At 44.4% G+C, this 14609-nt stretch overlaps 1 protein-coding gene across 1 annotated transcript in view; it reads right to left on the minus strand.

The window, feature by feature from the left end:
- LOC115173931 (collagen alpha-2(IX) chain) overlaps nt 1–13170 on the minus strand; it is a 20072-nt gene extending 6902 nt beyond the window's left edge. The window contains exons 1-16 of the mRNA XM_029732448.1: nt 12824–13170; nt 10701–10775; nt 9087–9122; nt 8803–8865; nt 7858–7911; nt 7725–7760; nt 6868–6891; nt 6337–6390; nt 6168–6221; nt 5376–5426; nt 3088–3144; nt 2423–2476; nt 1427–1480; nt 727–780; nt 127–180; nt 1–31 (exon numbers count right to left, since the gene is read on the minus strand). The exon at nt 1–31 is cut by the window's left edge and continues 23 nt beyond it. Of these exons, the coding sequence (XP_029588308.1) occupies nt 1–31; nt 127–180; nt 727–780; nt 1427–1480; nt 2423–2476; nt 3088–3144; nt 5376–5426; nt 6168–6221; nt 6337–6390; nt 6868–6891; nt 7725–7760; nt 7858–7911; nt 8803–8865; nt 9087–9122; nt 10701–10775; nt 12824–12895 (823 nt within the window). The 5' untranslated portion in view covers nt 12896–13170. The remainder of the gene's footprint in view (nt 32–126; nt 181–726; nt 781–1426; nt 1481–2422; nt 2477–3087; nt 3145–5375; nt 5427–6167; nt 6222–6336; nt 6391–6867; nt 6892–7724; nt 7761–7857; nt 7912–8802; nt 8866–9086; nt 9123–10700; nt 10776–12823) is intronic.
- Nucleotides 13171–14609: the final 1439 nt, after the last annotated feature.

Below are 14609 nucleotides of genomic sequence, written 5' to 3' on the forward strand. Positions count from 1 at the left end.
CTCCAGGTGGTCCCTGGGGTCCCTCCTCACCCTACCGGGGAGAGACAAACACTTCTGATCAGATTTATCAATTAAACCCATCAACTCATACTGGGAAATACCAGTTTCCAAGACCTAGATACTTACTGGGGGTCCAGGTTGGCCAACCGGTCCGTTGATGCCCTTGTAACCACGAGGTCCCTGCGAGATACAGGAAATGATAATGAGTCACTTCCTGCTCATTGGCATTTCAGGAAGTAGATTAATGGTCATTCATAGTAATAAATGGCTTGTATGTTTCGACTCTTATTTATATTTATGTATCTCCTTCAGTATCTATGTACATGCTAATGAGCACTAACATGCTAACCACTGTGAAAAAAGGATAATTATCAGGTAGCAATTAGTACTTTTGACAAATATGAGATATACACAAACAGCCAGCCATTCTGCTTGGCAACTAGCTGGGCCTGGGCGCTAACTTGGCTAACGCAGCTAATGCTAAGATAGATGGCTCTCCTGGATCATTAACCATAGATGGAGGAACAGGGGCCCCAGACAACATCCAGAGAGAGAGAGAGAGAGAGAGAGTTTGGGATTCTCTCCATATGTCCCCATAGAAAGGGACCGATAGTATTTATTATGCAGATAGAAGCAAACAGGGGAAGGAGGAGAGGTGGAGGAGTGCAAAGTGTGGTGGATGGAGGGAGTGTGGTAAAGGAGGTAGAGAGGTGTGTTTTAACTTACCACCTCTCCCTTGGGGCCCATCATTCCAGGGTAACCCCTCAATCCCATAGGACCCTGACATGGAGAGAAAGAGAGTTGAAATAAAGGACATTGTGTCGATGTTGCATATGTAAAAGTGGCATCATATCTGTATTTCATTCTCACAACGTCTGGGCTCTGACCATATTGCTGTACTATAATGTGTTCATAACATTGTGTATCTATACATCACAGTGTTAGCTGTGCCACTAGAGATTCTGGGTTCGAGTCCAGGCTCTGTCGCAGCCAGTCGCGACCGGGAGACCCATGGGGCGGCGCACAATTGGCCCAGCGTTGTCTGGGTTAGGGGAGGGTTTGGCCGGCAGGGATGTCCTTGTCTCATCGCGCACTAGCGACTCCTGTGGCAGGCCGGGCGCAGTGCATGCTGACACGGTCGCCAGGTTTACGGTGTTTCCTCCGACACATTGGTGCGGCTGGCTTCCGGGTTAAGTGGGCGTTGTGTCAAGAAGGAGTGCGGCTTGGTTGGGTAGTGTTTCGGAGGACGCGTGGCTCTCGACCTTCACCTCTCCTGAGTCCGTACGGGAGTTGTAGCGATGAGACAAGACTGTAACTACTAATTGGATACCGCGAAATTGGGGAGAAAAAGGGGTGAAAAATATATATATAAAAAAAATAAACATTGTGTATGTAAGTTCAGTCATAGGTAGATGAAGGTCATTACCGGGGGTCCTGGGATTCCCTGTTCCCCAGAGATGCCGACCTCTCCCTTCGTACCCTGAGAGAGAGAGAGAGAGAGAGAGAGAGAGAGAGAGAGAGAGAGAGAGAGAGAGAGAGAGAGAGGGAGAAGGAGAAGGATAGAAATTAAAAGTGTGACAATAACATAACTCAAAGTGTTTCATGTATGTATTGGTGCCAGCTGATAGAAATTAAAAGTGTGACAATAACATAACTCAAAGTGTTTCATGTATGTATTGGTGCCAGCTGATTATCTCTACCACATAACTGCTTAGTAAATAGAAGCAAACAGAAACCGGCCAGTAGAATGAAGTGTTCTCTGTGTGTGTTCATGTTAGTGCCTCTGACTCAGTCACTGAGCAGTGATCAGCAGTGCAGTGCCAGACTGAGACAGGCAGAGTGCAGATCAGGTGCTAAACCTTCCTACTCTGGAGGAGTGTCTCAGGTCCCACTGGGGGCTCATTAGCTCTGCTTAAAGCACCAGGCTGAGTAGGCCGTTCTAACTCCTACTCTCTTATCCACTCCACATGTACCTGGCTCTCAACCATCCCTTTCATCTGAGCTCGCTGCGTGCTGCCTGGCTGCCCGGGCCAGGCCTGACTAATCTCACCCAGATTAGTGCCAGTCATGTGCCTCAGGGGGCTTCATTAGCGCTAAGCCTGCTCCTTCTACTGGTGTGTGTGTGTGTGTGTGTGTGTGTGTGTGTGTGTGTGTGTGTGTGTGTGTGTGTGTGTGTGTGTGTGTGTGTGTGTGTGTGTGTGTGTGTGTGTGTGTGTGTGTGTGTGTGTGTGTGTGTTACTGTGTGAAAAGACTGCTTTTTGCACCCCCAAATGATTGTAAGATATAAAGGACTCAGATAGATCCAAGACCATGCATCTGTAACCTATTACACTTTGTTGTGGATGCACTTGCAGGTGTCAATGATTAGACAGAGACCACCAGGGACGTCAATAAACAGATAGACAGACTCGATAAGACTCACCAGTTTCCCAATGCTACCAGGCTCTCCCAGCACACCAGCACGACCTTTGTGTCCCTAAAAGAGAATATTAAGTTAGTTTACTGTTATAACGTCCTTATCACAGTAATAGATGTCCATGCATACCCCACAAGACATGCCAAGTTCAGAACAGACTATTGGGGAGAAGCACAGTACTACATAGAGCCATGACTACATGGAACTCTATTCCACATCAGGTAACTGATGCAAGCAGTAGAATCAGATTTTAAAAAACAGATAAGAATACATCTTATGGAACAGTGGGGACTGTGAAGAGACACACGCAAAGGTACAGACACACACATACACACAAAAGCTAGCACACGCACTCCTTTAAATATTGTTGTATGGTGATATTACATTTTGTATTGTAGATATGTAGTTGTGTAATAATGTTGTATTATGGGCTGTTTTATCTTTTGTTTTATGTGTAATGTTTGGACCCCAGGAAGAGTAGCTGCAGCCTTGGCAACAGCTAATGGGGATCCCTAATAAATACAAATAGATGTTTAAATCAATTAACTAGTTATTCAGCCAATAAATGACAGCGGCACTGACAGGAATACTGTACACAGAATACAGAATTACCTTATTTTGATTTTTGATGGGAAAATATCTTGTTTGTCTCCTGATAATGACTCACTTACCTTGACCCCCTGCAGTCCCTGGGGACCCTTAGGCCCTGCTGGACAGTTGATTGGACACTGTAGAGAGAGAGAGAGAGAGAGAGAGAGAGAGAGAGAGAGAGAGAGAAAGAAAGAAAGAAAGAAAGAAAGAAAGAAAGAAAGAAAGAAAGAAAGAAAGAAAGAAATAAAGAAAGAGGTGGTTAAGAGAGAGTTGGTGGAGAGAGAAAGAGAGGACGGAAGGTACACCAAAAGGGTCAATTTTTGCACCCCAAAAGGGTTCTACATGGAACCCAAAATGTTTTTTTTCTAAGAGTCTATGGGGAGGAGGAAGAGTGAGGAGAACACCAAAGTCAAAAGTCTAAGTATAATTGAATCTCCTCCTCGGCCAAAAGAGAACAAAGCAACACTACAGTATGAGGGAGCTGGTTATAGAGGAGCTGGTTCTAGGGGAGCTGGTTATAGGGGAGCTGGTTATAGGGGAGCTGGTTATAGAGGAGCTGGTTCTAGGGGAGCTGGTTATAGGGGAGCTGGTTATAGGGGAGCTGGTTATAGAGGAGCTGGTTATAGGGGAGATGGTTATATGGGAGCTGGTTATAGGGAGCTGGTTATATGGGAGCTGGTTATAGGGGAGCTGGTTATAGGGGAGATGGTTATAGGGGAGCTGGTTATAGAGGAGCTGGTTCTAGGGGAGTTGGTTATAGGGGAGCTGGTTATAGGGGAGCTGGTTATAGAGGAGCTGGTTATAGGGGAGCTGGTTATAGGGGAGCTGGTTATAGGGGAGATCGTTATATGGGAGCTGGTTATAGGGGAGCTGGTTATAGGGGAGCTGGTTATAGAGGAGCTGGTTATAGAGGAGCTGGTTATAGGGGAGCTGGTTATAGGGGAGCTGGTTATAGAGGAGCTGGTTATAGAGGAGCTGGTTATAGGGGAGCTGGTTATAGGGGAGCTCTTTCGGTGTCAGATGAAAGGAGAGAGAGGGAGGGAAAGAGAGATCGATGGTTGGAGAGAGAGATAGTTTATGAGAGAAAGAGTGTGAATCTTCTGTGACAGGACCCCTCTCTAATGAGAGCGAGGGAGGAGGAGAAAAAAGTAGAGAGGAATTGATGAGGACTCAAGAGGACTCTAGTTCCTCCTGTCACTAGAGCTGACACTGCTACACCATCCCCTCCCCTATAACCAGCTCCCCTATAACCAGCTCCCCTATAACCAGCTCCTCTATAACCAGCTCCCCTATAACCAGCTCCACTATAACTAGCTCCTCTATACAGTGGGGTAGAACAGATACAGTGGAGTAGAACAGATACAGTGGAGTAGAACAGATACAGTGGAGTTGAACAGGTACAGTGGAGTAGAACAGATACAGTGGAGTAAAACAGGTACAGTGGAGTAAAACAGGTACAGTGAAGTAGAACAGATACAGTGGAGTAGAACAGATACAGTGGAGTAGAACAGATACAGTGGAGTAGAACAGACACAGTGGAGTAGAACAGATACAGTGGAGTAGAACAGGTACAGTGGAGTAGAACAGGTACAGTGGAGTAGAGCAGATACAGTGGGGTAGAACAGATACAGTGGAGTTGAACAGGTACAGTGGAGTAGAACAGATACAGTGGAGTAGAACAGGTACAGTGGAGTAGAGCAGATACAGTGGAGTAGAGCATGTACAGTGGAGTAGAGCAGATACAGTGGGGTAGAACAGATACAGTGGAGTAGAGCAGATACAGTGGAGTAGAGCAGATACAGTGGAGTAGAGCATGTACAGTGGAGTAGAACAGGTACAGTGGAGTAGAGCAGATACAGTGGAGTAGAGCATGTACAGTGGAGTAGAGCAGATACAGTGGGGTAGAACAGATACAGTGGAGTAGAGCAGATACAGTGGAGTAGAGCAGATACAGTGGAGTAGAGCATGTACAGTGGAGTAGAGCAGATACAGTGGGGTAGAACAGATACAGTGGAGTAGAGCAGATACAGTGGAGTGGAACAGATACAGTGGAGTAAAACAGATACAGTGGAGTAGAGCAGATACAGTGGGGTAGAACAGATTCAGTGGGGTAGAACAGATACAGTGGAGTAGAGCAGATACAGTGGAGTAGAGCATGTACAGTGGAGTAGAGCAGATACAGTGGGGTAGAACAGATACAGTGGAGTAGAGCAGATACAGTGGAGTAGAACAGATACAGTGGAGTAGAATAGATACAGTGGGGTAAAACAGATACAGTGGAGTAGAACAGATTCAGTTGGGTAGAACAGATTCAGTGGGGTAGAACAGATACAAACAGAAAAGAGGAGGAGGTGTGGAGGGATCTTACCTGGAAGTCTGCGCTGCCCTCTTCTCCTCCCAAGAACTTCCCTGGAGGTCCCTAGAGAAAGAGAGAGTGACAACAATATATGTTTGAATAGAGAAATATGCAAAGAAGACAGATGAGGTGAGCGAGAGAGAGAGAGAGAGAGAGAGAGAGAGAGAGAGAGAGAGAGAGAGAGAGAGAGAGAAAGAGAAAGAGGAAGACTAAGGAGATTTTTACATTGCTGAGGCAGCTGTTCTGACTGTGTGTGTATACTTAGTTTCAGTACAACATGGCCCCCCTTAGCTGAGGTATGCAGGGAGCAGTGAGATGAGACAGGGGAGCCAGGTCTAATGGGACTTTATTTACTCTGCAACACCGGCAAACTAAGACAAATAGACTCCCCATGGCTGGGAGCATCACTCTGTGAGGCTGCTCCCCACCTGAAATCACCCACTGTGTACATTGTAGAAGAACTGGGGAGCTAAGAGACACACACAGCTGCTCTGGGGAGCGTACTGGTACACTTACTGGTGAGAATGTACTGGGATTACTGGGTTATCTCTGGAACAATGGTTTCTTGCTTGTAACAAAAGTTTTTCTTTTGCGTTAAGTTATTGGTTTCTTACAAGTTGTATTTATTACTTATTACAGCCCACACCATCTTACTGGTTTCCTACAAGTTTTAAGTTACTGGTTTTTATTACTAGGTTGGTACTTGCTGGTTTGGCGGTTTGGTGGTAGGTGTGTACTTAGTGGATTTTACTTGTACTATATGTTTATTTACTGGTTTCTTGCTGGTTCTAGGTGTAAACTTACTGGTTTTCCTGGGGGTCCTGGAATTCCTGGAGGTCCAGGTGCTCCCAATATGCCCTGAGAGAAGAGGAAGCAAGAGGATGGTGGGAATGAAATGATGAAGATGAAGAGTAGCTAACAGATTCTGTAACGTATGTTATCTGACATAAGACAACAATGGTAAGGGTCTTACCTGAGATCCAGTCTGTCCAATTTTACCGGGAAGGCCGATTGGGCCCGGGGCTCCCTAAAGACAAAGAGGAAGAGAATCTTCATCCATTTGGCAGAAGAGGATACACTGCCAATGTATTTCAGTTCAGAATGTAATATGTAGTGTCTGACTAGTTCCAGAAGAGGATACACTGCCAATGTAATTCAGTTCAGAATGTAATATGTAGTGTCTGACTAGTTCCAGAAGAGGATACACTGCCAATGTAATTCAGTTCAGAATGTAATATGTAGTGTCTGACTAGTTCCAGAAGAGGATACACTGCCAATGTAATTCAGTTCAGAATGTAATATGTAGTGTCTGACTAGTTCCAGAAGAGGATACACTGCCAATGTAATTCAGTTCAGAATGTAATATGTAGTGTCTGACTAGTTCCAGAAGAGGATACACTGCCAATGTAATTCAGTTCAGAATGTAATATGCAGTGTCTGACTAGTTCTTTTTTTTGGAGGAAGTCTTTAATTATAGGGATATAATTAACAAATAGCTACTTACAGCCAGCCCAGGCAGTCCGGGTCCCTACAGAGAGAGAGAGAGAGAGAGAGAGAGAGAGAGAGAGAGAGAGAGAGAGAGAGAGCGAGAGAGAGAGAGAGAGAGAGGGGGAAAGGGGAATGAGAGATTAGTTAAGTCTGTGATTAGATTAGTTAAGTCTTTGTAATCATATAATCACAAACAAATGTGCATAATAACTCATGTATGATTTGTTTCAACAATTATCGTATTTAAATTCAATTAAGAGCAGATGTGTCTACAGAGACAGAACACTAGACAGACAGTGTTCATCAATCTAACCCAGACGTAGAGAAAGCAATCAATGTGTGTTCAATGTTCAATGTGTCATAATAAGTAATGGAATTCATTTAATTCAATGCTTCATCCGAGCATATCACTAACTGACTCCACTCTGTCAATACAGTACAGTCTGTCTAGTAGTGTGTCAAATATAGCTACACAGCACCACCTAGTGTGCTTTACTGTAACTACATGTAGTATTCCTCAACCTGCCTTAACCACAGATCTAGGATCAGATTACCCTCACTACAAAACATTAGAGGGATGAACAAATATCTGACCATGTATCAGAGGTCTTGGACCCACTGTACACGGCTGTTGGACGAGACTAGTTATAACATTGTAAATCAGTCAGCTGCTAACAGCTGTTATGCCTGTGTTATGTAGCCCCTATGACTAGGGGCTACATACCTCTGTAATCCTAGTTAGGTCATGTGGTCGGGTAAAACTCTGGGCCCTACTGATGATGGAGGGTTAGTTCCAGTGGATTTGTAGTGTTCAGGCTATATGTAGTCTGTACTGAACAGTGTTCAGGTTCTGTTGAGTCCGTTAGTACTTACAGTGGGTCCAGGTTCACCACCAGGCCCAGGCTGGCCCTGTAGAAAACAACAATAAACAACAACAACAACAAAAACATGAGGGTTTATTCTCTCATAGTTTGCATCCAATGTAGAGCCCCACCATGGTCCTTACCTTAGGTCCAGGGTTCCCGACAGGACCCCGATCTCCCTTCGCTCCAATCAAACCCTGGAGACGTAGAGAGATAGAGTGATGTGTTCAGTCAGTAAGGTCGGTGTGGAACACCAATAGAGTGTTATCATAGTTGTGGACTTCAATAATGAGGTTGTCGTAAATATAAGAATGGTTTGTATTCATTGTGTGCTCTAATAACACAGCACTGTAAGGTGACTTCTGTCTCTTCTAATGCTAAACTTTTATTGAACAGCCTGCTACTTTTTTCAGGACTCACCCCACAGTTCACAAACAAGTGCAGGGGCAGCACTTTGAAATGAAGGTGTCAGATTGCACCTTTAGTGCCTGCCAGAGCCTGGGGATTGTGACATATACTATACATGTGACCTGAATTCCCATTACAGCACTGAGACTATCAGTAGTCTGATTGGATTTGACACTTCCAGGTAATCAGCAGGAAAACTAGGATTGAGATTCCGGGCCGGATTACAGGGTAAATCCCTGTGGAATGTTTCTCAGCGTGTGACTGTGAGACCAGCAGAGTGTTTCCGTTACCTTATTTAGAGAGAAGCAGTTTCCTGAAAACAGCCACCTTCATAACAACATAAAGCTCAGTCTATCTGAGCTTTATGTTGTTACTGCTAGGTTACAGTACATCTATGCATCAGGACATACAATGCTTTTCACTCCTACAGGTTTACACAAACACACACACGTTTTCTCCATTTTCTCTTTCTCACTCTCTTTCTCTCGCTCTCTCTCTTTCTCCCTCACAAATTCATCCATTTCTCTCTCTCTCTCTCTCTCTCTCTCTCTTTTTCCTTCACAAACTCATCCATTTTTCTCTCTCTCTTTCTTTCTCTCTCTCTTTCTCCCTCACATTTTCTTTGTCTTGTTGTCAGTCTCTTACAGACACACTTAGCAGCTGATAGACAGGAGACTTACGTCAATGCCGTTCTCTCCTGGAGCTCCATCTGGACCAGGTTCACCTGGCTCCCCCTTCAAGCCCTGAGAACAGAGACACAGCCATAGTCAGGTATACACACACACATCAGAGATATTGTCAGTGTAAAGTGCACACACTCACACAAACACCATTGAACATGCACACAAACGCACGCACGCACGCACGCACACACACACACACACACACACACACACACACACACACACACACACACACACAAACACACACACACACACACACACACACACATACAGTAACTTACTTGTGGGCCAGGAGGACCAGGAGGTCCTTTCTCCCCCTGTGAAGAGAGAGAGGAACAAGAAAGAAAGACATGATATTAACACTTGGTATTGTATGTTCACTACTTTCCGAGATTGATGACATGGAAGTCAGTTTATGTAGATTACAAAGTCCTTGACATAGAAGTCCTTTATGACAGCCCCTTGTTGATCTGGAAGGATTGGTGAAACCTCCCCTGACCCAAACAGAAGACTATGGCTGTATCTCAATCTTGAACAGTGACTTCCTTACCTTATCTCCTTTCCTCAATCTGAACAGACTTTTCCTGTAAGTTCTGGACAAGTGAAAGATAATTCTTGGTAGGCACCCAAGTAACACTTTTTTATTACTCATTACTCCCACATTGATCAACTATTTACTAATCATAAGTAAAGTATTTTTGCAGTCCCTAATCTAAAGTGAACGCTATTTAACCCTAACCTTTACATAACCCTAACCTAACCCTAAATGGTAAATGCCTTATAAATGCCTTATACAGGACTGTTAAAATATAGTGTAACACACCCTCCATATTGCTTTCATCTAGCCAGTGTTTCAGATCAGGTATAAGAAAGATCAGATAAGGAGAGGACGCCACTTTAGACCACTGAGATGCATAGTATCTAGTAGTGACATCAACCTATTGCGTATACACCTATCCAGTTCCATACAGATCTGAAGGGTCATTTTGTCACAGGTGGAGATGAGAGGGAAAATGTTTTTTTTAAGATCCAGCCATGATTGACAGCTCATGTTTGCTACGCCCTCAATGTGGAGTGAGGGAACTTTCCAATCATGATAGGACTATTGCTGACACCTACCCTAGTCCACTCAGGTCTGCAAAGGAGAGTGAACAAGGGCAGATGGGAGGGAACAACCTTTTTGGAATGAAATGCAGCCGGCATCTACATTTGGACAGAATTATGTTTCACCGCCCTCTTATTACAGCCCACCCTTTGGTGACATCACACATCATAGCAGATAAATATCTGACCCCAGAGCCCTCAAATGCTATTCCAAGTTCCAACCCACAAGAGGTGATCCATGTTCACATCAAACATCAACCTGCCAGTCCATAGCCTTCCATTAGTTAGATAGAGAATGAGCCGCTCTGTCCAAAACAGTGAGGGAATTGACATAATCCTAAACCATTATCTTTAACACTAGATCTACCTGGCTTTGGGGATGAAACAGCTCTTCAACTAATTGCATTGGATAAAAGCATGCCTAACTTGTAACATCAGAATCCCTTTGGATCATATAGGCCTCACCATTAGTTTCTTCCCTTGTCCACTCATGGTGTAATTCTGTATTCTCAACATGTTTTCAGAACATGGCTTTGTTTAGACTGAGAATACCTCAAAGGTATCACATTACCACGATATGATCCCAAACCTTTCCCTCTGGAAGGAGAGAAAGCCCCCAACTCAAAGACCTCTCTCGCTGCAGGAAACAGAGCTCTTTTGTGCTGCTGTGTTTTCATTCCGTCCGCCCTCTGGTGGTATAAGCGCGGTACTACCTCAGATTGCTCCATTGGGTACAATGCCCGTCTTTGTGACAACCTGTTGGCTCAGGGCAAAGCGGAGGTAATACTCACATCAATGCCGTCGGACCCGGGGGTGCCAGAGGGCCCAGGCAGGCCGGGATTGCCCTGAGGTCCTAGAGGACCGCTCTGGAAAAAATGAAAACAAAATGAAGTGTGCATGGGTTTTGTAGATAATTACCTGGCCTTAGAATGTATCACTTTTTGGTATCCATCCAATTGGATACATATTATTTTCATACTATATAGAACATGTGAGATAACTAAAATGCAGTAAAACATTTCACACGTTTTGAGATTTTGTGTGTAATTTTATTGCAGGCCTTTTTATAATGGAGACATGACTAGTTTTGAACCAGGTGCTTTTTCAACCAATGTTTGGATAGTCCTAATTGATAAATGAGGCACAACAATGTCACATGAGACAATCACACATGATCAAGTGGGAATTAATAACTACAATTAAATGTTATATTTCATGTGAATACAATCCTAGAAACAAGACAAATGCATCATAAACTTGAAGTGAATGAATCACCTAGAAACATCCCATTTTGATAAAGCATGTAAGGCCAATACAAATCCAATGCCACTGGTAGCCTACACTCTTCGAACCTAAAAGGGTTGTTCGGCTGTCCTCATAGGAGAACCCTTTGTGAACCCTATTTGGTTCCAGGTAGAACACCTTTTTGGTTCCATGTAGAACCCTTTCCACAGAGGTTCTACAAGGAACCGAAAAGGGTTCTATCTGGAACTAAAAAGGTTTCTACCTGGAGCCAAAAATGGTTCTCCTATGGGGACAGCCGAAGAACCCTTTTGGAATCCTTTTTTCTAAGACTGTATTTGGAATTATGTAAAAAATGTAATACAATTATCCAGAGCTCATGAGAAAAAATATGACTGATGAATGAGGTAATTTTTTTTCATATAGAAATGTAAAAAATCTCACATCCTGTAAGAAGTAAATTGCTTCCAAAATGGGTGTAAAACGAAAATATTTGTCACCAAGTAATTTAAGGTAGTAGGTAGGGGGAGGAAAGATGTTTACCAAGGCACTCCCCCCATCCCATCCCCTTCCTTTGGATATGCAGTTCCTTGAATCGATTTTTCAATCAGTCTCATCCAGTCACAACACAGAATTCTCATACTGTGTGGAGAGGTATTCCAGAATTCTGCCAATCATTCAGAAAAAAGGTTGGGAATTCAATACAATGGTCCTGTTTGTTCAGACAGATCCACTGGTAACTTTCTGTTGGATATCACGTAGGTGTGATTTGGTGGAGGGCATCTTCAGGTCGGTCATTCTCTGTATGTGTGTGTGTGTGTGTGTGTGTGTGTGTGTGTGTGTGTGTGTGTGTGTGTGTGTGTGTGTGTGTGTGTGTGTGTTTGAATAGGGGGCTTCGCAGTAAAGGCACATGGGTGTCTTGAATACACGGCCTGTGTGTGTGTGTGTGTGTGTGTGTGTGTGTGTGTGTGTGTGTGTGTGTGTGTGTGTGTGTGTGTGTGTGTGTGTGTGTGTGTGTGTGTGTGTGTGTGTGTGTGTGTGTGTGTGTGTGTGTGCGCGTGTGTGTGTGTGTGTGTGTACGTCGGCGTGCTTGTGTGTGTCCAGACGAATTCCAGTGTAAGTGTCGCTCTCCCTTGATGACTCTGTCCTGAATCTCCTTTTTGACAAAAATGTGAAATGGTTTTGTATCCCCGCCAACTGCTCTTCAGGAATAACCATCCATTTGAAAAAGGAGACATTCTTCATCTGTATTCAGGTAGAAACGTCATCCACAGAATCAAGGCACATAGTCCATCACAGGAAGATACAGTATATATGTATGTACAATGCCACATCACACAACACACACAAATACACACATTACACAACTGATCTTCATGCAGCTCTAGACTCATCATTACAACAATGTTATGACTATGATGAAACACTTAAGCCCTGAAACAAGATTGTGATCATTCACTCTTCTGAAACAACCCAATTCCAAAATGTATTTTTCCAACCACATCTAGCCAGTGTGACAACAAAACCATAACAAGCACAGCGGTCCCCCCAGTAGTCCCCGTCTACCTTCACCACCAGTCCCTCTCTCCTGGGGACTTCAATCCCACCGTACCCCAGCCAAAAGCACCCCAGCCTGGGTACACCCCTAAGCTCCCCTGTCCACTCCACTCACCACTTGGGCCAGAGCCAGGCACAGAGTCTGCAGGACGACCCAGCTCTTCAACACAGCCGAGAGTCCAGTCATGATCCCTCTCTCCTATCCCTCTCTCTCTCCTCAGCATGAAATCCTCTCTTCTCTTGCTTTCTCCCGCTCTCCCCGTCTTCTCCTTCAAGCCGGGACAGAAACGGTAGGGAATCCAAAGGGGGATGGGGGCTATGTGCGCAGCCCCGAAAATTCCACCTAGTAAAAGTGGTGTAGAGGAATTGTTGGATGGAGGGAGAGATGGAATGAGAGAGAGGTGTAACGCAGCCCTACAGCCTGCCCCAGTGAACACAGGAGCTCCTGAAAGCCCCTCGCACACACACACATACATGGAGACACAAACACACACCAAGACACACACACACACTGAGAAACACTTGTACACACCGCTGCCTCATAAATAATGTATCCCCATAGACAGGTTCCCACAAGCTCATTGGACAAACAATGCTACTGCTCATGAATATGCACAAACACAGCCAGATTCCCACATGCTGATTGGACACAAATGCTATCTAGCTCCGCCCTGAGGAAGGGGAGTTCATGAGTGATTGAAACTTCAGTGGTATGCCCCAATCCTACAGTCAGTCGCCCCCTATCCCCTAGTTAGTTGGTGGGTCTGACAGGATTGGATAGGTGTAACGGTGTCTGCATGCATCCCATCCAAAACAGTTCGGAAGAGTTGCTGAATGTATTATGATGACATTTTGTGATGTTTTTGTTGGTTTTGGTCTTCGTCAAGGGTTTTTTCCAAGGGTTCCGGTTTAGAAGTACAATTTCTACTGCTCCTACAGTTTCGATTCGGGACTGACGCCCAGCCCAGAAAGACAATTTTCGTAGACGGCCACATAGAGAAGTCAGATTTGAAAATTGCACAGAACATCCATTGAATTATTCAAATAATTGTTGCTGAGGCAGATTATTTTCATCACAACATAACATTTTATAATCATCAAAATGTTTCTGGATGAGGTGTTGATGCCGTCGTTGCTCGAGCTGCTCCTTGTGCACACTGAGTGCTAGTGCGCATGTGATGTCGGTCCATACAAATCAGATATAGACGGTCCTTGAATTGGTGTATGCGAAAGTGAGTAGATTACCTTGAAAATAATGGTCGGACATCTTGGAAGCAGTCTCCAGTTGATATTAAACCTAAGTGTTTTTTTAGGCTCTCCTTGCACACAACATTTTTCCTCGAGGCAAGCCAAAGTTGATAGCCGAAGTCTACGCCCCTTCGTTGGTGATTCAGCAACAGTAGGGATTCTTCAATTAAGTATTTGTTGTCATTCAACAAGAGAAATACGGCACCAAACATGTTAGTTATATGTAAAATTGTGCGACTAAGATATCCTCAACAAAAACCACCTACTTTAGCCTCGTGACAACTTCCCTGCAGACCCCTTCACCAAACAGTGTGACAAGTTCCTGAACTTATTCCACGCCAAAATCAAACAACATCTACTTCCAATGCCGAGTACTGCTGCTGACAACCTATCCTGGATGAACACCTTGGAAGGCCCAGGCTACACCACATGCCTCTCTGACTTCACCCTCGCTACTGAGAACTTCATCACTGAGTTCATCCGCAAATCCAAATCATCCACCTGCTAACTTGACCCACTGCCCACCAGCCTTGTCAAAGCCTGCCTTCCATCTCTCCCCTCCTCATTGGCAAAATCAACTCTTCCCTCACCTCTGGCATCGAACTCTCCACTCAAGATCACTGCTGTTATTCCTATCATTAAAGAGCTGAATG

Source organism: Salmo trutta, chromosome 34 (assembly GCF_901001165.1).
Source record: "Salmo trutta chromosome 34, fSalTru1.1, whole genome shotgun sequence".
In the NCBI taxonomy this organism is placed as follows: domain Eukaryota; kingdom Metazoa; phylum Chordata; class Actinopteri; order Salmoniformes; family Salmonidae; genus Salmo; species Salmo trutta.